The following is a 22363-nucleotide window of genomic DNA, read 5'->3' on the forward strand; positions in this document are numbered from 1 at the left end:
TGTTTTAATCAATTAATAAGTTCACTGCTTGTGTGGTTGCTCTCATGGTCCCAATTATTTCACCTGCAACTGTAACATCAAGTGGCTTTTTAGGAATGTCGCTGTCTAAGAAAGACATTCCTACAATGTGGAATGGAAAAGCATCTCATTTACCAAATAATATGGTGTGAAATGCAATATTGATATCGATTTGAAATTCTAAAAGAGACTGCAGTGTGAGTTTGGTTTTCCTTTTTTAAATCCGAGCTCTTTTGGATATACATCACCATGAAGCTGATCAAATACAAACCCATCATTCATTGCCAATGAATCTAAAGATGTTTCCACACCTTCGCGCACTTGTTAGTTCATTCCTGCACTTGTTCTGATCCCAGACTCGTACATGTGCATTGTGCAGGAACGAATTTGCAAAGAAAGGGGCTGGATCCGAACCCATGGGTATCCCCATTCTGCTGAACTATCTTGTTGCCAAATGTAAAGAAACTGTCGTTTCGGGGAAATTAAATACCATACCACATATAACGAAGGAAAAACACACACACACACACACACACACACACACACACACACACACACACACACACACACACACACACACACGTTTATGACGAGGGAGAGTGGAGAGTTCACCTAAGATAAATAAATCACATTATACATCACCAACCTCACCACAAACAGGACCTCGGGGCAGGGGAGGGAGTAAAACGGGGGTCGTGGGGAGTAAAAAAAAAGGGAGGAGGGCAGAGAGCAGGGGGAAGGGAAGGACACGACGTAAATTCTAGTATTCGAAGAAAATAACAACCACGGTCTCCATTAACAAGGAATCAAACAATATATCGCATGACTAGATATTTATAAACATGTACAATGCCGAAGAGAAGATTCCCCACATGAGATCAAGTCACCAATAAAATAATTCGACTACAATAAACAGAGTAGGATTAAATAAGACTTTAAACTGCTATTCCAAGCCCGTTGAAGATTCTTTAGTTCCGTTGAGCTTACCCTGGTCACGTCTTCAACCCCAGACCAGAGCCCGAACCCTTAGGCCTCGTTCGCGCTCAGCACTGACTATCCCCTCAGGGTGGCGGCCTTCACTCACGCAGCCCCGTGACATCCAAACCCTGACGTCTCCCGAGTTCCCCTCGACTCGCAATCCGAGATTTATCGTTCACAGTACGAAGCTGGATTCGGGAAAACCGACCCGACTCCCCCTCACTCGGCCTTCCCCGGTGCGAAATGGCGGCAACACGTCACACCGTCTGAGGAGGGCACTCTTTTCAAACAGGTTATTATTTTAACATTAAACGCATTAATTAACGCGTTAAATACCGTGAGAGGACGTTTGATCAACATTCACGGCGGATTGTTGAAAATTGCGTCGACAACGACGTCGACGTTGTTGGTGTTGTTGGTGTTGTTGGTGTTGTTGGTGTTGTTGGTGTTGGTGGTGTTGGTGGTGTTGGTGGTGTTGGTGGTGTTGGTGGTGTTGGTGGTGTTGGTGGTGTTGGTGTTGGTGATGTTGGTTTTGATGGTGTTGATGGTGTTGTTGGTGTTGTTGGTGTTGATGGTGTTGTTGGTGTTGTTGGTGTTGTTGGTGTTGTTGGCGTTGTTGGTGTTGATGGTGTTGATGGTGTTGATGGTGTTGTTGGTGTTGTTGGTGTTGTTGGTGTTGTTGGTGTTGATGGCGTTGTTTGTGTTAGTGTTGGTGGTGTTGGTGTTGATGGTGTTGATGGTGTTGATGGTGTTGATGGTGGTGATGGTGTTGATGGTGTTGATGTTGATGATGGTGTTGATGGTGGTTTTGATGGTGGTTTTGATGGTGTTGATGTTGTTGGTGTTGTTGGTGTTGATGGCGTTGTTTGTGTTAGTGTTGGTGGTGTTGGTGGTGTTGGTGTTGTTGGTGTTGATGGTGTTGTTGGTGTTGTTGGTGTTGTTGGTGTTGTTGTTATTGGTGTAATAGGCCTTATTCAGATGACGTCACCGGTCACGTGACTGTGGCAGTTCCGCCATATTGAGTGGCAAGAAAGTATTACCGCGTCCATAACAACCCATAGTCTCCACTTCAACTACACCGTTATTTCCAAGCAAGCGATTTTTTTTTTCTGCAAATGGGTAAGAGTTGTTGTGCCCCGGGATGTACTCAGCGATATACTAAAGGCTCTGGAGGGCAATTTTACCGCTTTCCCGCCGAAGTAGACCGACGAAATATTTGGATATCGGTTCTGAGAAGAGAAAAATGGCGACCTGGAGAACCTGACTGGTTGTGAGGCCTTCATTTTGTCTCCGGTATGTAACTAATTTCTGATACGTTATTTCAGTAGTTGGTATTAAATAGCTGGTGGTTAAAAAAAATATTGTCTGATTTGTATCATTAAAAATGCATTATATCCCTTGTTTTATTGACAGGATGAGATAGGATAGATCGCCTTTCTAACAGCTGTCTAACGCACACAGTTGAGTTGTTTCCTCAAAACTTATCTAATTGCTATGACATCGCAGATTAAATTAAATAGTTTTTTAAATAGCATTTCAGAAATTTGAAAAAAAATAAATCAGTGTAACATTTTCACTCCAGAAAGTCACATCGATATATATAATACATTAAAAAAAACTAGCACTTGGAAATATCCACAGCAGCGTGGCATTACACCGGATGTTTGTCATGGAAAAAATATCATGTATCTGTAAGAAAACTGACGAACGAAGATTTTATACAAACTCAGCATTTAGACAAGAGCTTCACTTGAAATTAACTTGTGGCTGCAGTCAGGTTAACAATAGTGACACTGGTTGCTGAACAAAACAAGCAACAACGATAATACAATAATAGTGAAATGAAAGAAAACAGGCTTAACCTTTGCCCTCACGATAATACAGTTATTGTCACCTTTCGTCGAGATTATGTCACTAACAAACCCGGCGACATAACACGAGTAAAGCGTCCATACTCGTGAAGGCTTTCAGGCTGGCTTGAGTGCAAGGACTCGGCGTTTCAACAAGGTAAACCTAGATGTTAGGGAAAACGATTTGAGGCCAAAATTTCCTTTCTGTTGTCCATTTATCCTTTGAAATAATATAAGGATCTTCACTAAGACCACACAGCTTCAGTTTATCGCAGTACCTCTTCTTAGAAATATCATCGAATCCATGGAAGTAGCCCAGAAGTTCGCGTGACACGGGCGTGGTAGCCATGATTTTTTGCCACTCAATATGGCGTGGCCTTACCTTCCGCTGTGACGTCACTCGCCTAGTGCAAAGGGTCAATTTTCATGTCGATATCGGACTTGTGCTTAAACACGTGCATCAGGGGGTGTGTTCCGTTCGCATGCAGCTTGCTATCGCTTTCCAAGCCAGTCGTTCCGGATCAACCGCTTTGCAAGCTGCTCGGAAAGCGGAGCAAGCGATAAAAAGACAGGTACTTTTCATGATAGCAAAAATGTCTGCCATAATCACATATTTACAACCAATAAAATGTTCAGAGGCATACCCCTCTTATTATACTCATAATATTATTGAAACATGCATTTCATTTTTTACTTCACTTTTCATCTTAATATTGCATTCTTCAAGATGGACAAATACCTCCAGTGGTAAAGAAACGAAGTTCTCAAATGGAAAAATAGCAGATGGGGAAGAATGAAGTTCAATCCACGAGAAACCGGCTTAAGGCACGACTGACGACACCGAGCTTCCAAAACAAACCCAAGGGATCAGGTCATGGCATCTTGGAAAACTTGGACAAATCAAAGTGTTTTCACTTCCACAAGTGTCTATTTGATTGACGTGTATCGTTATATCATTTATCATAGCCTGGTGTTGGCATAGTGGTTAGGGTAGCGGTTTGGTATCCAAAAGGTCCTGAGTTCAAGCCCCGTTGGCCGCTTGCATTAATACACACCAAGAGGTTGACTCAGCCTGTCATCCTTCCGAGGTCGGCGAAGTGAGTACCAGAGTACTGGGCCCGGTGTATGCCCCTGTTAGAATAGGTGTACCATATCCCTGTGTGTCGTAAGAGGCGACCAGGGTTGCGTCAGGAAGAGCATCCGGCCATAAAACCTGTGTCAAATCACTATGCGGATCATATGGATGATCCGCTGTGGCGACCCCTAACGGGAATAGCCGAAAGAAGAAGAAGAAGAAGAGTTATATCGTTTATCTATCTATAATTCCTTTTACTTCTTTTTGGAATTCAATAAGTTACAGTCTTTAACTATATACTTAATACGATCAATAAAACTCGAGCTGATTTCCAAAAAAGGAATATTCTAACGACGAGCAGAGTACCCGCCCTCGGGGCAATCTTGTTCCAAGCATGCAACTCGTTCTTCTGGTGCAGACTTTTATTTGGGCGGTGTATAGGTAACACAAGCTCTGGAAAGGCAAAAAAAAATTTTTAACCCGGGTTACGTGCATGAAGCAAAAACATACCTACTGTACTGCTTACAATTCAAAACACCGAACTGCACTGGAAAACGTGGGGACAGGAACACTGCACTGTAAATGGTGGGGACTTGTAATACCCTCCCCCACCTGGAGGTGGTGCTACATGATACACATTTACATAGAGAATTTGCTCCTCACACCCCCCCCCCACCCAAGACCACCGGCAAAGGTAAAAACACCCCGTACATTCATTGGGTCATGTTGATCCTCCATAACAAGTCTGGATGTAATCTACCCAGAACTGTAGAAAGAGTAGCGTGACAAACAAACACAAACACCGGTCCATGAATTAGAGTGAGGAGTGTGAAGTGTGAGCCTGGTGTGGCTTAGTGGTTGAGGCGGGGGCTTGGGATCCTTGGGGTCCTGAGTTTGAGCCCTGCTGGCCGCTGAGTTAGCATCAGGAGGGTTGACTCAGCCTGTCATCCTTCTGAAGGTCAGTGACATGAGCACCAGTATACTGGTAATTATCCCTGCTGGGTCGAATGTGACTAAGGGGTTGGCGTCAGGAAGGGCATCCGGCCATAAAAACATTGCCACAAGAAAGGGTACCATTATTGGAGCCCGCAAAAATGCTGACCCCAACTCAGGGATAAAGGTTTTCAAATGGTGTGATGAGTGTGAAGTGTGAAATGCCATTTGAATTGAACTATCTGAATTGTGCAATTGAAACAGTATTTATTGAAATTCACAATCTGGGCAGAAAAACAATATTGTTGGTGTCATATATCGACCTCCAAGGCCTAACCAAATCAGTTTGTTGAACAAATTACAAACTTTGTGAATGAATCATGCATTGAAAAATAAACATGATGCTTTTTCTTGGGAGACTTTAATGTCAATCCACTTGCTGGTCATCTAGACTCATTTAACATGGGATTTGTTTGGGATATTGTGTTTTCATTTTCATATTCAAACATCCCCACTCATGTCGACACCAACAATAATTGGTGATAATTTTGCCACACTGATTTTTTTTTTGTTGTTGTATGCATTGACAAGGTTTGTATGAGAGCGAACACACAACGCACAGCAAGGGGGGAATGAGACAAGAGGGGCGGAGAGGAAAGGACAAAACAGTGGGGAACAGAGACATTAGATCTGTGGAAGGGAGAGGGATGGGGAGGGGAAACGGGGTATACAAGATGGACGTCACAGGGACTTTCAGGAAGGAAAGCAGGGAATTTGAAGGAGGTGGGCTTGGGTGGATTAATGGGGTGAGAAAAGATCATGGTTTTGGATGGGGGAAGATAAGAGATGGCGATGAACAGCTGTTTTGAAGGCCTGGAGGGAAGAATGGGATTGAAGAGAGTGTGGGAGTTTATTCCAAAGGTGGGAAAAAAGAGGAATGAAAGAGTGAAGATGAGCAGAGATTCATGATTTTGGTAGTTTTACCAGAAGGGGGTTGTTAGCTGACATTGAGCACCCTGCAGGAATATGGTGGGGACATATCGCAGACAGAGCGGGGGGGGGGGAGGGGTGAGACCGGAGAGGAGACGGCAGAAGACAGAAAGACCACCGACCTGCCTGTGGTGAGAGAGTGAGAGGCCCAAAGACTCAGCCTCATCACGGGAGATACCAATGATTCTAAATGCCTTGGTTTCCACAGCGTGAAGCTGAGAAAGGTGGGAGGCAGGAGCACCAGCCCAGAGGGGAGAGCAGTACTCCATCAGGCTGCGGACAAAAGCTGTGTGTGGTCAGGAGCTGAGGTGGACCGAGGAAGTACTTTGCACGACGGAGGATTCCCAGTCAGCGACTGGTTTTGGAGGCCAGGTTGGAAATGTGGCTTTCCCAGGAAAGGTCATGGCAGATATTGAGACCCAGAAGCTTGAAAGAAAGGACTTCTTCCAGAAGATTGTTGAGAAAGTGGATTGGGGGGGGGGGGGGGGTTCAAAATGGTCCTTTCAGAGAGACATAGTGAGAGTGTGAGATTTGTCCGGATTGAAAGACATGTTCCATGTGTTGGACCAGTTTGTGATTTTACCCAGATCTACAGTGAGCCAAGAAGCTGCTGCTTGCCGGTCTGAGGGATGACAGATGGTACAGCAGAGGGTGCAGTCATCAGCAGAGACATAAAGAGGATTTTCCAGAGAGTCGGAGAGATCATTGATTAAAACCAGAAAAAGAACAGGGTCCAAAATGCTGCCTTGAGGAACTCCAGCCTGGACAGGAAGAGGGGATGAAAGAACTCCATTTAGGGCCACACGTTGACTGTGACAGGAGAGGAAGTATGTGAACCATGAGTGGAGATGGCGTTGGACACCATAGGAAGAGAGTTTGGTGAGCAGGGTAGGGTCTCCACAACACAACCCACTACGTGGTACGAACGGGGCACAGCTGGGCCAATGAGGAGATGATGCTGGAGGTTCTAGCTGCTTGGATGGAGTGCCCACCCACGGACTGGAGATGATAAAAAGGCAGAGTCCACTCAGTTCACCCTCTCTCACAGGCAGGACATCATAGCAAGAAAGAGAGCCGTTCTCCCTCGACATTTCCCTCCTTGCAGTTTGTGTCCACAGAACAGAGTTTCTTGCTTTTCCTCACACCTCACACTTTTCTCTTTTGCACTCCATGCGTTTCACCACGTACGTTTTCTTTTTCTTCGCACTTCTTCCCTCTTTTCACTTCTTTCCATTTGCTTTTCTCCATGGTGGCTTCCACACGACACGGTCCCGGTGCGATGCCTTCAGTACCACAGCTAGGACAGCGCCACCCTTAACGTAAATCCCCATATATTTGAATGGAACATGCCATCGTGGAGCCAAAGAACATCGTGCAGGTCGGACGCGCTCTGACACAGATACCAGAGCATCAGGGCTCTGCCACATGAAGGGAGCGCGAGGAGCGAGTTCAGGCGCCGGGCCGAGGTGATGGTCGCCCCAACCGGTAAAGCACAGTCGCTCCGGTAGGAGCAGTTCGTCGCTCCAACTGTTCAAAGCAACTGCAGGTTGGTTGAGGGCAAGTTATAGTCCCCATTATTTTATCTTCTATAATCTCTACCCTCTACCCATCTTTCTGTGTCATTCCTCAGGTGTATTGATCAAGTATTGTATTTCATGGTAAGTGATTGTTGTAAGTGCTTTGGGGTGGGTATGATCGCATAAGAGTAAGGGCAAATATATATTTGTTTCTCTTGGGTTGAATTACTTGCCATTCGTGTCTCATTTTCACATCATTTTTGATGTTTCAGTGATCCTGTAATTTTCTCATTGATTATTATCTCCCCGTCATTCTTCCCATCATTTTCTGATCTTTCATTTCTTTATTAGCCTGTATAATAAATTCATGAAAGTGTTCATATCTGTCTTGATTTATCCTGATTGTGGTTGGTCTGAGATAGCGTCCCCAGAGGGCAACTGGTCCGAGGCTCCAGCAGTAATGGTCGCCATCATAATGCGGCATGTGGCATTGGTTTGCTCAGCCAAGTAATTAATTGCCGTGTAGTGCGCTGGCTCAGTTCCCCGTCAGCCATGCTTAACTCACCAGAACGGTAAACCGACTCTGGGCGTAAAGATCCGGCCCGAGTTATAGGTTGTAGATGGCATCCGTGGTCTCTCGGGATACTCCACCCTCTTGAAGTTATCCAGAGGCGATGTCCTTAATATTGATAGATACAATTATGGAAGGAGAAGACACTATCACAGTACAGCTTCTTAAATTACATACAGCTTGCTTAAGACATGAGAAAGTTCCAAAACAATGGAAACAAGTAAATATGATTATCCTCTTCAAAAAGGGAGACAAACAAGATCTTAAGAACTATCGTCCAATCAGCCAACTTTCAAATATATATATATATATATATATATATATATATATATATATATATATATATATATATATATATATATATATATATATATATATATATATATATATACTTTTCACACGGGTCCTGACCAATTGAATGGAAGGTGTTCTAGATAGCAACCAACCAAAAGAGCAACCAGGCTTCAGAAGTGTATATTCCACCATTGACCATATACACATCAACGAACTGAAGAAAAATGTCCAGAATATAATAAAACCTCTCTGCATGGTATTTGTAGACAATGAGAAGGCATTCGACTGTAAAAACACAGTGCAAGATGCATTCATGTCAACACAGAGTGCAAAGGAAATACGTTGGACTTGCTGAAGTACCTGGCGTTGCCCAGGGAAATTCACTGAAATATGTATTTAAATATTTTCTGCATGACAAATTGGGGAATGTTGGCCTGATGGTTTTGTACGAATTACCAATCTTGGGCACTGCAAAATGTACTTGGACCGCTTTCCATTCTTTTATTATTTTTTTTTATTTTTCAAATACAACAAATCACTGCAACGATCTTCATAAAACATATTACTCGATCACTCCCAAGAAATGTAGAAGAACACATACTCACTCAAGGCCTGAACATGGAGGTGTTATAAGAAACATGTGTAAAGCAATCTTTTTCATAACAGGTGCACAGGTTAAAACCATAATAATTACATTTGCATTGTTGACAACAAATCACGATATACAACCTCAACATACTATCTTCACAAAACATATTATGTGCTCGATTGCTCCCAGGAAAAAAAGCAAGACAGTGTATTAGCAAAAGGCCCGAACGAGGTCTGAAGGCCAATTATCTGATTGTTTAAAATTTTATTATAATTATTATTAAATTTTTTTCGTTATCCAAACATAGCCCTTGACCTTCCTCTGGATGAAAGTGGAGACCATGCAACGTTTGGTTGCACTGTTTCCTGCAGGGTCCGAATGCATAAATGAACAAACAAGAAAAAACGTCGTGCAGAACACGATACTTGCAAAATCCACCCCCCCCTCTCCAAAATGTTGCCATGGATACATCAAATTGTCCATTTCATTAAGATTAAAATTTACAATCTTAATCAAAGCTCAGGTCAATCGGATGAAAATTGATTATTTTTCAGATTGAAATTGATGATTTTAGAAGTTTGACCTTGAGTTGACCTGTTGACTTCAAAAATAGTTGGTTTCCAAATTCAGCAATGTACAATGCAATTGTTGCAAAATTTTCAGGTTAATTAGATGAAAATTGACAATTTTTCAGATGAAATTTGATGATTTTAGAAAGTTGACCTTGAGTTGACCCTTGACCTTAAAAATAGTTGGTTTCCCAATTCAGTGATGCAATGTGCAAATCTTATTCAAATTTTAAGGCAATCGGATGAAAAATAGCGATTTTAGAAAATTGACCTCAAGATGACCTTTCACCTCAAAATCAATGGGCTTCTCAGTTGAGACTATCTCTTCAACTTTGCAAAGTTCATGACAATCGGTTTAGAATTGTGCCGATAAAGACAGACTGACAGAATAACAAAATCGACTGACCAATATACTTGAAAAATCTTAGATTTTGCAAGTAACAAACAAACAAACTTTCCTCTTTACATATATATATATATATATATATATATATATATTTGCACAGATTGTACAACTACAGTGACACTGCACAAAGGAAGTGATAAGATCAAGATCAAACAAGAAGTATGACAAGGTGACATGATCTCTACCAAAATTATTCATAGTCCAGGCAATCCAGCCCATTTTTTCACTTGATCAGGAACAAATTGCAACATAATTTTTTTTAGCACAATGCATTTCTATGAGGTCCCCAGAACACCATACTAAAAGTCCTAAGAAATCCCTGTTGCGGAAATACGTCTAATTTGCATAAATCCAATATGGCGGCCAATTATCAATATTGTGCCATATCTTTGCTCACAGATGACATATTTGAGTGATTTCAACTTCTAGAATGGGTATTTTGTATATAAGGATGCATTTAGCATACTTTTAAACTTCCCTGGAACAAAATCTCATTTGCATAAATCTAATATGGCCGCCAAATATCGTCCAGATGATGTATTTTAGTGATTTAAATTTCTATAATGAGATCTTTGGATCCAAGGATGCATTTGTAATACTTAAAAATTTCATTGGATGCATCTAGGACACTCCAGTATTTAACCAGATAAAAAGCTCATTTGCATAATTCCAACTGACCACCAAATATAATTTGCTTGGAATCCATGATATCCGCAATAAAAATGGCTTGACCCAAAACTAATATTTGGTGGACTCTGGTCAAATTTGAGGTTAATTATGTTATTGTTTCTACATACATCATGATATATGTTGCTATTTTACAATCCCCCTGAGGTATCCCTCACTTAATGGTGCAATCTGGTGGAATCCCTGGGAAATCCTGGAAAATCCACATGGGAAATCCCCTTTTGGCTGTTTCAATGGAAGTTCCAACATGGATGCTATCATCATGTTCTACACAAGAAAGGCAAATTAAGGTGAGTAACCTGTTAAAAACTTGAATATTGTTATTACATTCCTTAAATTAATTACATAGGTTACATCAAATTGACAAATTACCCATTTTATTACAGAAATAAGTTATACATATGAGATGCTAAACTAACCAGCTTAAGGCCCTGTCACACCTTGATGTTTTAGCCAGCGTATGCCGACGTATGAAAAGTTTGGCGAATACGCTGGTACACGTCAAATACGTTATGGGTAAGTTTTGTATACGTTAAGAGCACGCTGAAGCACGCTGGCATACGTCGTAGTATGCCGAGCTCGTCGACAAATTTTAAGCATGCTCAAAATTTTCCACGTGCTCAGTGTATGACTCACACGTTCCGCATACGCTGGCCATAAGTTGTAGGCACGTTATGCGATCGTTGACACACGTCGACACACATTACTTGTAACTCATAAGTCGAAATACGTCGACGTAATGTCTAGCGTACCCGAAACTTTTTTCTAACCTATGAATAACGTGCTTTGAACCTATGTGTGACGTATGTAGACTTATTTGACGTCTTCCGGACGACCACAGAACTTGCTGAACGTGTTTCTAACTTACAGCTACCGTATAATGGCGTATTGGCAGCGTTTAGGGGAATTGGTATATAAAAATGGGGTTCACAGGAGGAACCCTTCAGTGTTTCAGACTCCATGGTGAGTAGACACTTCGATTTCTAGTGCGGTTATGATTTGAATCGTCGAGCGGCAGCCTTTTAAGAGGCTACGCCACGTGATCGTCGGCGATACTCTGCCACACACTATGCATAAGTTGTGAACGCCGACAACACGCGAAGCATTCGTTGGTATAAATTATCTATAAGTTATCGAAACGTTCTGTGTACATTACTAATACGTTATGCATATGTCCAACTCGTTATGAATACGCCCAAAACTGAAAAAAACCATCAATAGTTCAGCGTACGCCAACGTTTTACATACATTTTGATACGTTGCCATACGCTGGCAAAACGTAAAGGTGTGACAGGGTCCTTACCAAGGGGCTCCTAATGGGTGGTTTTAACATGTTTAATATATTAAGTCGGTATACTTGTTATTTATTTCAATTTATAAGTTTATAAAATGTTTTAAGGAGATCTCTAATGGGTGTTTAAATATAATCAAATATGTTGGCATTCATTGGTAATTTTTGGTTAATGTTATTATGTTTGCTCTCATATAAATAAAGGTCATATTGTACAAAAGTAAACAACTTTAAAATATAGTTTGAGCTCGGCTAATCTTTAACTTGTATGTACTGCTTTGCTGGAAATAAATAATAATAACAATAAAAATCTATTTGCAATTTTGACTAATTTAATATTCCACTAGTTCTCTGTGTAAATATATCATCTTTCTTTCAGATAAACCAAAGTTGAATGCTGTGTTATGTATCAACAATAATGGAGAGGTGTTGCATATGTAAAGAAACAACATCTGACACAAGACCGACCGACTGTTGTTCTGCAAACAAAAGGCAGTGATGGGGTGAATCGTGCAAGTGAGCAACGTGGGAGTGACTTGAGAACTGTTCCAGGAGAAAAGGTACATGTGGAATGTCGTCGCAGGTACTGTAAAGCCGAGAACATTGCTCGTGACACAGCCTCTCATCAACAACCAATTGAGACACGATGTGATCTGCGTTCAGTGAAAAAAAACATTCAGTTTTCAAGAGCACTGCATGTTCTGTGGACAACCTGCGAAATATGATAAGAAACGGAGAGAGGCTGATATATTTCCAGTCAGAACAACAGACTTTCAGGACACCGTGCTTCAGATTTGCCATTCCAGGAATGACAAGTGGTCTGAAGTGGTGTCACGTAGACTGGCATCAGTGAATGATCTACATGCATCAGATGCAATATACCATCAGCAGTGCAGTAGTAATTTTAGGACTGGGAAGAATATTCCCAGTAAACTACCTGTGGATACTGGGGACATAGCAAAAAGGTTCAAAGTTGGAAGACCCGCAAGGGGAGCAACGAGAACCAATTGGAAATGTCCAGTATATTCTCGATGGTGGTGCACTACTTCATCGTCTTCCATGGCCAAGAGGTTCCACATATGAGAGTGTCAGTCAGCTTTATGTCACATATGTTACACATAAATATGGGGCTGCTACCATTATCTTTGATGGATACCAAGACGGTCCAACAACAAAAGATGCCACGCACATGAGGACAGGGGCTTGTTCAGGCATGACAGTAAACTTCACTGGTGGAATGGTTATACAGTCCAAGAAGGAGGAATTCTTGAAAAATGTGACAAACAAACAGCGATTTATTGTTTATCTTAGTGACAAACTAGAGCGGGCTGGGTGTAATATAGATCATGCAAAGCATGATGCTGATGTGCTCATTGTCCAAACCTGTTGCATCTGCTAGAATCAGACGCTGTCCTGGTAGGAGATGACATGGACTTGCTCATCCTTCTACTGCATCATGCTGAACTGCACATGACTTGTTCCTGGCCCCAGAGCCCAGGGAATCAGCAAAAAAGACCAGGATATGGTGCATAAAGCAGTCTAAGGAATTTCTTGGTCCTGATGTTTGTGACCATGTGTTATTTATCCATGCAATCCTTGGCTGCGATATAAATTCTCGCCTGTTTGGATTGGGAAAGGGTTTAGCAGTAAGGAAGATCAAGAGCGTTGCCCTGTTCCGTCAGCAAGCTAAGGTGTTCAGCCAAGAAGGACATGTGGCAAAACAGGACATTATTGCAGTAGGAGAAAAAGCACTTGTGTCATTATATGGTGGTGCCAAAGAACAAGGACTGGACACTTTACGATACAGGCGATTTTGTGAGAAGGTTTCCAAGAGCACATCTCATGTAGAACCTCAAACTCTACCCCCAACCTCAGCAGCTGAAAAGTATCACAGCCTCCGTGTACATTATCAGATGATGGAGTGGAAAGGAAGAAGCATCAATATGAAGCCGGAAGAATGGGGATGGCACATGGTGGATGGACCATGTTTGCCAATACAAACTGACCAGCTTGCAGCCCCATCAAAACTACTGGATGTCATCTGCCGTAACTGTAAAACAGACTGTAATACAAAAGGAGGTGCACATGCAGAAAGTATAGTCTGCATTGCAGTGCTGTTTGTGGAGAATGCAGTGGGACAAGTTGTGCCAACTCACAGCTACCAGATTTTACTGATGATTATAATGATGACCTTGATGGGCATCTTCAGTAGGGTATTAATATGCCTGCAATGAAACACTCACCAAAGAAGTGACTGTCATAAATTTGATCACAAAATATCAATATTTGGTGGCCATATTGGATTTTATTAAATTCATCCATCATTTCATTTAAACCCATCCAATCAAAATATTAAACTATCCCAAATTTACCCTTTGATCCCCTCAAATATTCTAGAAATATAAACCGCTAAAACCTGTTGTCTGAGAGTAAATATATAGCAAAATATTGATATTTGGCAGCCAAATTGGATTTATGCAAATGAGATGTCTCAAAATACATCCAAAAAAATTGTGAAATACTCTAAATTCATTCTTGTATGCAAAAGATATATACTACAAGTTGAAATGGCTCAAATATATCATCCAAGAGCAAAGATGTGGCAAAATATTGATATTTGGTGGCCATATTGGATTTATGCAAATGAGATTTTGTTCCAGGGAAGTTTAAAAGTATTCTAAATGCATCCTTGTATACAAAATACCCATTCTAGAAGTTGAAATCACCTAAATATGTCATCTGTGAGCAAATATATGGCACAATATTGATAATTGGGCATCATATTGGATTTATGCAAATTAGACGTATTTCCGCAACAGGGATTTCTTAGGACTTTTAGTATGGTGTTGTGGGGACCTCATAGAAATGCATTGTGCTAAAAAAAATTCTGTTGCAATTTGTTCCCGATCAAACCTTATTTTGCCTGGACTATCACTGTCTGTCTGGTGTACATATTTTGATCACTTCAGTAGGAAGATAAGGGTGCAAATATTAATGGAGAAAAGTTTAACCAAGATTTGCAGACGATATTGTTGTTACAGAAGAAAGCTTAGAGAAAATGGACTTCGTTTCTCATTTTTTTTTCCAACATGGCTGCCACACCATGTGACCTATGACGACATAATTATCATTAAAATATTCTGCATGAGTAGTCGTACCAATAGTGACAATTTTGTGTCAATCCGACAAGCAGTTCCAGAGAAAAGGGAAAATGCAGACGCGCATGTACGCATGTATGGGACGATCGCTTAACCCCACTTTTCGCTTTGGAAGCGCAGGCTAAATATTGGGGAAGAGTCAATTGGAACAACAAATCAAGAGATGGAGCAACATGGCGTCAACATGCTGAGGCTTTCGTCCAGCATGGACTGAAAATACGGATGATGATGATGATGATGATGAAACAATCCACAAAAGGTTGAATGTCTGAACCATGGTGTGCACTGGCACTCATCTGCTTTCAAGTTCATATATATATATATATATATATATATATATATATATATATATATATATATATATATATATATATATATATATATATATATATATATATATATATATATATATATATATATATATATATATATATATATATATATATATATATATATATATATATATATATATATATATATATAGTTATATGTGGCCTTGTGGGCAAAGTTATCTAGTAGGTTGCGTGATGTCATTGTGGGCATGCAACATCAAAGTCACGATCCACACTCGCAAACGGAAAATTGCTCCTTTTAAAAGGGGTTTTCTGCACAAACTCTTTTAGAACGTGTACAATTACATCACAGTTCCCTTGGTCCTCATGATTCCTTTGCTGGTTTCATCCAACTGTTGCCCCATGACTCCAATGTCAGGACATTCGTTGCCTCTGCCTCCAGAACCCACCCTCTGCCACCTTGCTCTCCCATGATCCTTGGTTTCATGTCCCAGCTTGAAGGAGTCTTATTCTGAACTGTGGGGGTGGAGTGGAAGACGCTAGTGTGGGGTGAGAAAATTTTTAAATGAATTTCGACCCAATTTCTTCATACGAAGGAGGGCTCAGTGTCAGGCTACGAGATTGAATCCAGGGCTCACTAGATATGCAAAACTAAGCTATGAGGAATGGTTGAAGGAGACAGGCCTTTATACATTGGGAAGCGATTAGGAGGGGGATATGATTGAGAAGTTTAAGATAATGAAGGAAGTGGACAAGGCTGACAGGATGGCCAAGAGGTACGCACATTCGACTCTAACCTGTCTTGCCTGGGTTTTAACCCCGACCCAGCTATAAACTGTCATTCCGGTGTCTCACAGCCAGGGTGATTCATCAATGTGCGTGTGAGCTGTTCCTCAGATGGATGTTAAATTGGGTGGTCTGCCTGCCGGGATTAGTTGGTGGACGTTAAAAAGATCCCCCGTTGTCCTTCGTGAAGAGTAGGCAAAGTTATCGCCAGCACCATGAACAGATTAAAAATTCCTGCCACAACTACTTCGTCGAACTTCAGGCCTGGCCAGACGGTTCACTTGGGCCAAAAACGCCCTCCGGGCAACTGCACAAGAACATGGGAATAATTGTGGCTGTAAAGGAAGAAGGAGGGTGTAGACAAGATAGGTGCAGTCGAGATTTTCAGCAGAGTATCCATTGTTAGGACTTAGGACCAATGCTTGAGGGTGAATAACGAGAGTTAGGACAGTTTTAAAGGGGGCTCTTTCAGTCGGAGAGTAGTTAATGCCCGGAATGGTCTCCCCGGAAAGGTAGCGGCAGTGGAGGGGGTGTATAAGTTTAAATAAGAATTAGACAGTTATATCATGGATGCATTGGAGATAGAGGGGAATGGGGATATTGGCAGGACTTGGAGGTAATGTGGATGGGTGATTTATATTGGGGTTGATGCAGTGCAAGCATGATAGGCTGAATGGCCTCCTCCTGTGCCAAACAAAGTTCCTTATGTATCATTATCCATGTAACAAAATGTTATTGTGTTCCAGGAGTTAAGGTGCGCGTGTGTGTGTGTGTGTGTGTGTGTGTGTGTGTGTGTGTGTGTGTGTGTGTGTGTGTGATGCTGAAAATGGTAGCACACACCAAACTCTATAAATACATGAAAAACAGCTGAAGACTCTGAGCAGGAGCAATATTTATTTTCAGTACAGTTTGTCTCAGTCGACCAGTCTGGCATTTAATCATTTTAAAACGTGTAAAGCTGCACCAGTAAAAAGCGTTTGCGATACTGGGATCAGATAGATGTACAAGTTCCTGTGCAATGGAAGAATGAAGATCAACACATGTATTGTTAAATCTTTCAGCACTGTTCGAGATTTTCTTTTAATGAACGTTGGCAAATGTGCCTTATCAAACCATTAGAGAAAAGCAGAATATTTAAAATTAGGCCAATTAATCACATACTCTGCAGTGTGACAAAATTAGAATTGTAAACAAAAGCATTGCACCTGTAATACTGGTAATTAGGAAAGAGTAAAAAAAACAAAAACAAAAAAAAACATTTGCAGCTTTCAAGGAATGAATTATGAGAAATCAAAGTAACTGGTTTTCTAAACAAAATCACAATTTATCATACAATGGTGCAATTCAAAACCAATCCAATGATATCTGATGCCAACCTCCAGCTGCACAAGCTCAACAATGCATAACGATGACGACAACAACAAAAACCTACAACCAGCCAGACATCTCAGCCTCTTCCACCAAGGGCTTGTCAATGGATTTTATCATGATGTCTCCGCAATAAATACACTCTGCAGCAATTATGTCATCTATTTCCTGCTTCAATTGCTCCCGTGACAGTTGCTCCTTATCTGCTGCAGTCGATCCTTCATCCTCACCCCGATGGATGTGCCTGCGGGTTTTTCCAGGCGCCGGTGTGCCACTGTCACCAAGCCGTTGCTGAAGCTCATCCAATGCAGTCTTTTTGGCACTAGAGAGATGTGGAAAGACCTCCCGGGCAAGACAGTCTGCGTGGAACCGATGGCCACACAGAAAGAGGAAGAATCCACGGCTAAGAAGTGGAAATCCGCATGAGGTGCAACGGTCTTGTGCACCTACCGCACCGTGTCTGTTCCGTACCTCCTTTATGTCATCACGGATTCGTAATGCACTCTCTGTTGCCTCCTCCATCTCCACCTTCAGTTCCTCGATGTGCTGGTTGTAATCTTGCAAGGAGCTGCAAATTGCCTCTTTGAAGTGATCAATCGTTACAAAGTCAGGGAAGAAAGGCAGGACATCCTCTATCTTGAGTAGGTGACAGTTGGGAAGGCAGGCCATGGCCTGCTGCACATCTTGTCCAGTTTCCACTGCATGAGATGCAATCTTCAACCAGAGTTTCCTGCGCAGTTCATCATCCTCCTCTGGTCGGTCAGCATTATGCTTTGCCAACTCCACATCCACCTATCAGGCAATCATTATAAAGAAGTCAAATTCAGCACAAAAACTTTCTATTCAACCCAAACATTCTTTATCGTCATGCTGCTGAACCAAATAAGAAAAAAAAACATCTCCATCAAAATACTTTTAAAAATCAATATTTAAGTTCGGCAGTGGTTGTGCAATGCTTGGCAAGTGTGCAGACAAAAAGGAAAGAAATGACTTTTCCTACATCTAGATTTCTTGCAAAACATGATTCCCTTAATTTCTGTGCATCCAAGTCAGGGAAGAAGTGCATCCAATAGATTGAGAGCAACAAATCAGGAAATAATACGATTTCAAAAAACACAGGAAACAATGCAAAGGCAATTTGGAAAACATTGCAAAGACCAGATGATTTTATGTTCAGGATGAATATATTCTTGTGAGTTGCAAAACAAAAGGTAGGAAGAGGCTGAGGTTGCCCAATAAGGTATTCCAGTCTGAGCTCTTGCTTTACTGATTATCCAAACACATGCTCAGTTTCCATTCCCAAAACCTAGGCTAAAAGCTCAACTTCACTTCATTGTCTTTTTGTCCCAAGAGTTGATCTGTGTGAAATCAACACACCCAGAAAACCTCCCCTTCTCAGATTTCAAATAAATTTGGTACAGAGGAAGATATCATTGAACAAACCATGCAGATTTTCAGCTCTGTAGCTCACCAGGTTTCCAAGACATGCGTCATCAACAGAGATTTGCACTGCATTATTGGGGGGGCGGTGGTGATGGGTGGGGAGGGAAATCACTAAAACCGGGCATAACTTCCTCATTTTTACAATGAAGAGAACTCAAGTATATGTCATTTTGAAGTTCTTTCTAAGCCCGATTTATTGATCACATTCTTCATGTGATAAATCAAAAACAGGAAATGTTAATTTTTTCCCTGAGGCTTCGTTGAACTTTGACCTTACCCGTGACCCGAGACTTTGACCCAAAACTTTGATATTACTAGTGACTAGTCTCAGAACAAACTAGAACGGCACTCCGTAGATCGCATACCTCCGCCAAGCTGAACAGTTTACGTTTTGTATCTCACTGATAGGCCGGATCTGAATCCAGACCTGAACCAAAATCGAACCGGCTTGCTCTCGTCACCGACCCAACTCATCCATCAAGTTTGGTCATAACTTGTCCACAATTTTTTTGAGATATCATGCTATACAGTAAACCATCGAATATCATGGCGGGTAAGTTCCTGGAAAATTCCGTGATAGTAAAAACCACAATCGCGGAGACCAAGGGCCAATGGGAAAAGGGGGGTTCGGTTCCTGGGCTTCGAGAAAATATCAAGGAAAGTGGATGGCAGCCAGAAATAAACACATCGCAATTGAAGTAAACATATATATATATATATATATATATATATATATATATATATATATATATATATATATATATATATATATATATATATATATATATACACATATATATGTTACGGTTATGGGGGTAGATGGAGGAATTTCATAGGAAAGTTAGGATTGCATAGAGTTCCTTGGTCCATGTAGAAGAAATCTTGATGTAAATGAAGTAGGGAAACTGTGAGCTTAAGTGCTACTTGTCACCACATGAGGGGTGGTGCTGTGTTAACGAGATAGGGATCAAGACCAATTTTTCGCAGTATGTAATTGCCCCCCCCCCCTCGGGGGAGGGGGGCAATTACTTTAGTATTATAAAGATTTATTTATAACTTTTATATTTATAACTTTATTATTTATTATAACAAGAAGAAGACAGCTGCATGTCCAAGCAGACGAGAAGCCCCGCCTTCATGGTTTTCATGCCAGCATCCCATTCCTGGAAGTGGATGACTGAGAGGCATGACGTGAGAAGGAAGAGGTTTTTTTGTTTTGGTTGGTTTGAGTTCGGGGTGTAAGGGACGCACGCGGTCGAAAGACGACGGAGCTAGAAGATGGCGTGAAAGATCAGGGCATTATGACCGGCTTTCCTTTGATGCATTAAGAAGACTGCGTGATTCTCATATTCGTGCTGAGGCGAATTCGCTCACATGGTGGAGCAAGACGCTGGCCATTGACTCTTGGCTGATCATGAGAGACCTACTTCGAAGCTTTGTGTATGTCACTGAAGGGAGCGGCGCCATTCTGCAGAGAACAGCGATGGCAAGCGCGATTGGTGAGGAAGCCACATGGCAGTTGGTGAGCCCTGGTATTGAATACCGCTTCACAAATTACCTCATGCACGTTTCCCGCCCAAAGAGCAGCTCGGCGCCATTTTAGGAACACCAGAGGAAGCGCCTCGATCCCAAAGTTCAGTAAAGACCACCTCTGGGCAAAGCCAAATGCCAGAATAAAGGGAGGATTTGCTTTTCTTTTGTTTTCCCCTTGTTTGCATCAGTCCGTGTGTAGAGGCGCCTCGACTTTAGACCTTAATTACTTCACGTATTATAAATACATTCTGACATACCCTTGTAAATATTTATATTTTCATTAAATCCCCGTTTTTTTAAGTTGCTGTGTCCGTGTATTTGTCATGGGGTTCAAATATAAACCCCTTGAGCTGTGCTTCCGTTGCTCCGCCTCCGAAGGAAAACCGCTCGGGTATCCGGCCCTGGTCGGTGTTAAACGCCAGTCCACCACAATTGGGTCGGGGGATTTAATCTAACCGCCAGACCCACGACTATATATATAATATATTTAAATAAACATGTAAATAACATGAATTTGGTGTGAACTGAACAAAAACGCAAGACTTTTACCTTTTAAACTTATTCCAAAACAGTGAAGTGGGTGGGGGTAAACATACTAAATACTCGTTCATACTGTACTCTGCCATAAATATAAAACATAAGACTTACCTCGGAGATGATGATGATGCTGTGAGAGTGGGGGAGGGTGGAGGTTAGAAAGATGTGGATGTAGAACTAGCGATGGCTGTTCGATCATCCGCTGCACGACAAAGTCGCCTGCTGCATTGCCTCATAGAAGAATGGTAAAATGATCCTTAGCCACACTGATTTGGAGAAGATCTTCCCTGCTTGGAGAGGGAGGTACGAGATGGCATCCTCTTCCAAAATAATCCCGTCTCTTTGGCGATAAAAACCAGCTCCGACATAAATCCCTTCACCTCGATTCATTCCAAGAGCCATGGTTGAACTGGAGACTTCGGTCCTGGGTGCCTCGTGAAAACGTTGGAAAACCTGTAATGGTTTCTCCTGTACACCGGTTCACTCAAAGGTATTTTTTCTGTTTGGTCCTCGATCCAAACATTGAACGCTTTTTCCATCCTTTCAACATGAGGATCACGGGACTGGAATGAGCCTTTTGTGCTTTGCTGGCGAGAACCCTTGGATGGATATTTGACTCACGTTTACGCAGTTGATTCACCGATCCCGTAATGGCGGCCGCACTTTCACGTCTTGCCAACCTATCTAACAGCTCAATTTTTTTTTCACACAAAGCCATAACCTTTCTCTGCCTTTTTGGTATGATTAATTTTGGCCATCGTTTTATGTGTGGGTGCTATTATTAACTGCTGTGTGTCTACTAGATCTTGTATAACAGGATCTCCGTATGTCATTTCCTGTTCGATGACTGTTCATTATAAAAAACTTGGCTTTGTTGCCTGTGTTGGTCTGATTACTACAATTAATGGTGTGCGATAAACAAGAAAAGGCTCATAATGAGATATAATCGTACACGCTGATGCAAACAATGACTCGTGTTAGCTCAAAAACTGCGATTGGTCCAAATTAAATACCGCAATAACTAAATCGGAACACAATAGGTGACACAATCGGTCGAACCCCGCAATATTAGAACCCGCGATATTTGAGGGTTTACTCTACTACAGGGGTCGGGAACATGTGGCTCGCGAGCCAGGTATGGCTCTTGATGATTGCATCTGGCTCGCAGATAAAATTGGAGTTTGAAACTTGGAAAGCCCAATATTTCTCGCAGAAGCTTTACCTATAGTTTGAATGGTGTCGTGACTCATTCACGTGCAGGGCTGAACTTGGCAGAAGGAGAGAAGAAAAAACACCTCCGAATTGTCTGAAGCGGTTTTTGTTTCGTCCAGTCATGCGGCCGACGCGAGTAGCGATTTCGGTTCCTCCAATGACGTGCCGCCGCCGAGACGCGTCACGGAATTCATCTCGACCAATCACGCGCCACCGCTGAGGAGACTCGTGATTTCGGTTCCTCCAATGACGTGCCGCCGCCGAG

General features: G+C 41.8%; 3 protein-coding genes across 9 annotated transcripts in view; 1 reads left to right on the forward strand and 2 right to left on the reverse strand.

The window, feature by feature from the left end:
- LOC147011656 (RNA-binding protein 4-like) overlaps positions 1–1380 on the reverse strand; it is a 36985-nt gene extending 35605 nt beyond the window's left edge. For 2 of the 4 annotated variants that reach the window (XM_085857993.1, XM_085857992.1), the window contains exon 1: positions 1006–1380. The gene's annotated coding sequence lies outside the window, so the exon portion shown is untranslated. The remainder of the gene's footprint in view (positions 1–1005) is intronic. The other 2 variants (XM_085857994.1, XM_085857991.1) reach the window with 2 other exon arrangements.
- Positions 1381–2059: 679 nt separating this feature from the next.
- Positions 2060–22363, forward strand: part of LOC147011657 (arf-GAP with Rho-GAP domain, ANK repeat and PH domain-containing protein 1-like) — a 97450-nt gene continuing 77146 nt past the window's right edge. The window contains exon 1 of the mRNA XM_085857542.1: positions 2060–2289. The gene's annotated coding sequence lies outside the window, so the exon portion shown is untranslated. The remainder of the gene's footprint in view (positions 2290–22363) is intronic.
- Positions 16881–22363, reverse strand: part of VPS18 (VPS18 core subunit of CORVET and HOPS complexes) — a 42976-nt gene continuing 37493 nt past the window's right edge. For all 4 annotated transcript variants that reach the window (XM_085857535.1, XM_085857536.1, XM_085857537.1 and 1 more), the window contains one exon: positions 16881–18165. In XM_085857535.1, coding sequence (XP_085713661.1) covers positions 17434–18165 — 732 coding nt within the window. In that variant the 3' untranslated portion in view covers positions 16881–17433. The remainder of the gene's footprint in view (positions 18166–22363) is intronic.

This window comes from Eptatretus burgeri, chromosome 15 (assembly GCF_056783735.1).
Source record: "Eptatretus burgeri isolate ZD-2024b chromosome 15, Ebu_testis_v1, whole genome shotgun sequence".
Lineage (NCBI taxonomy): Eukaryota > Metazoa > Chordata > Myxini > Myxiniformes > Myxinidae > Eptatretus > Eptatretus burgeri.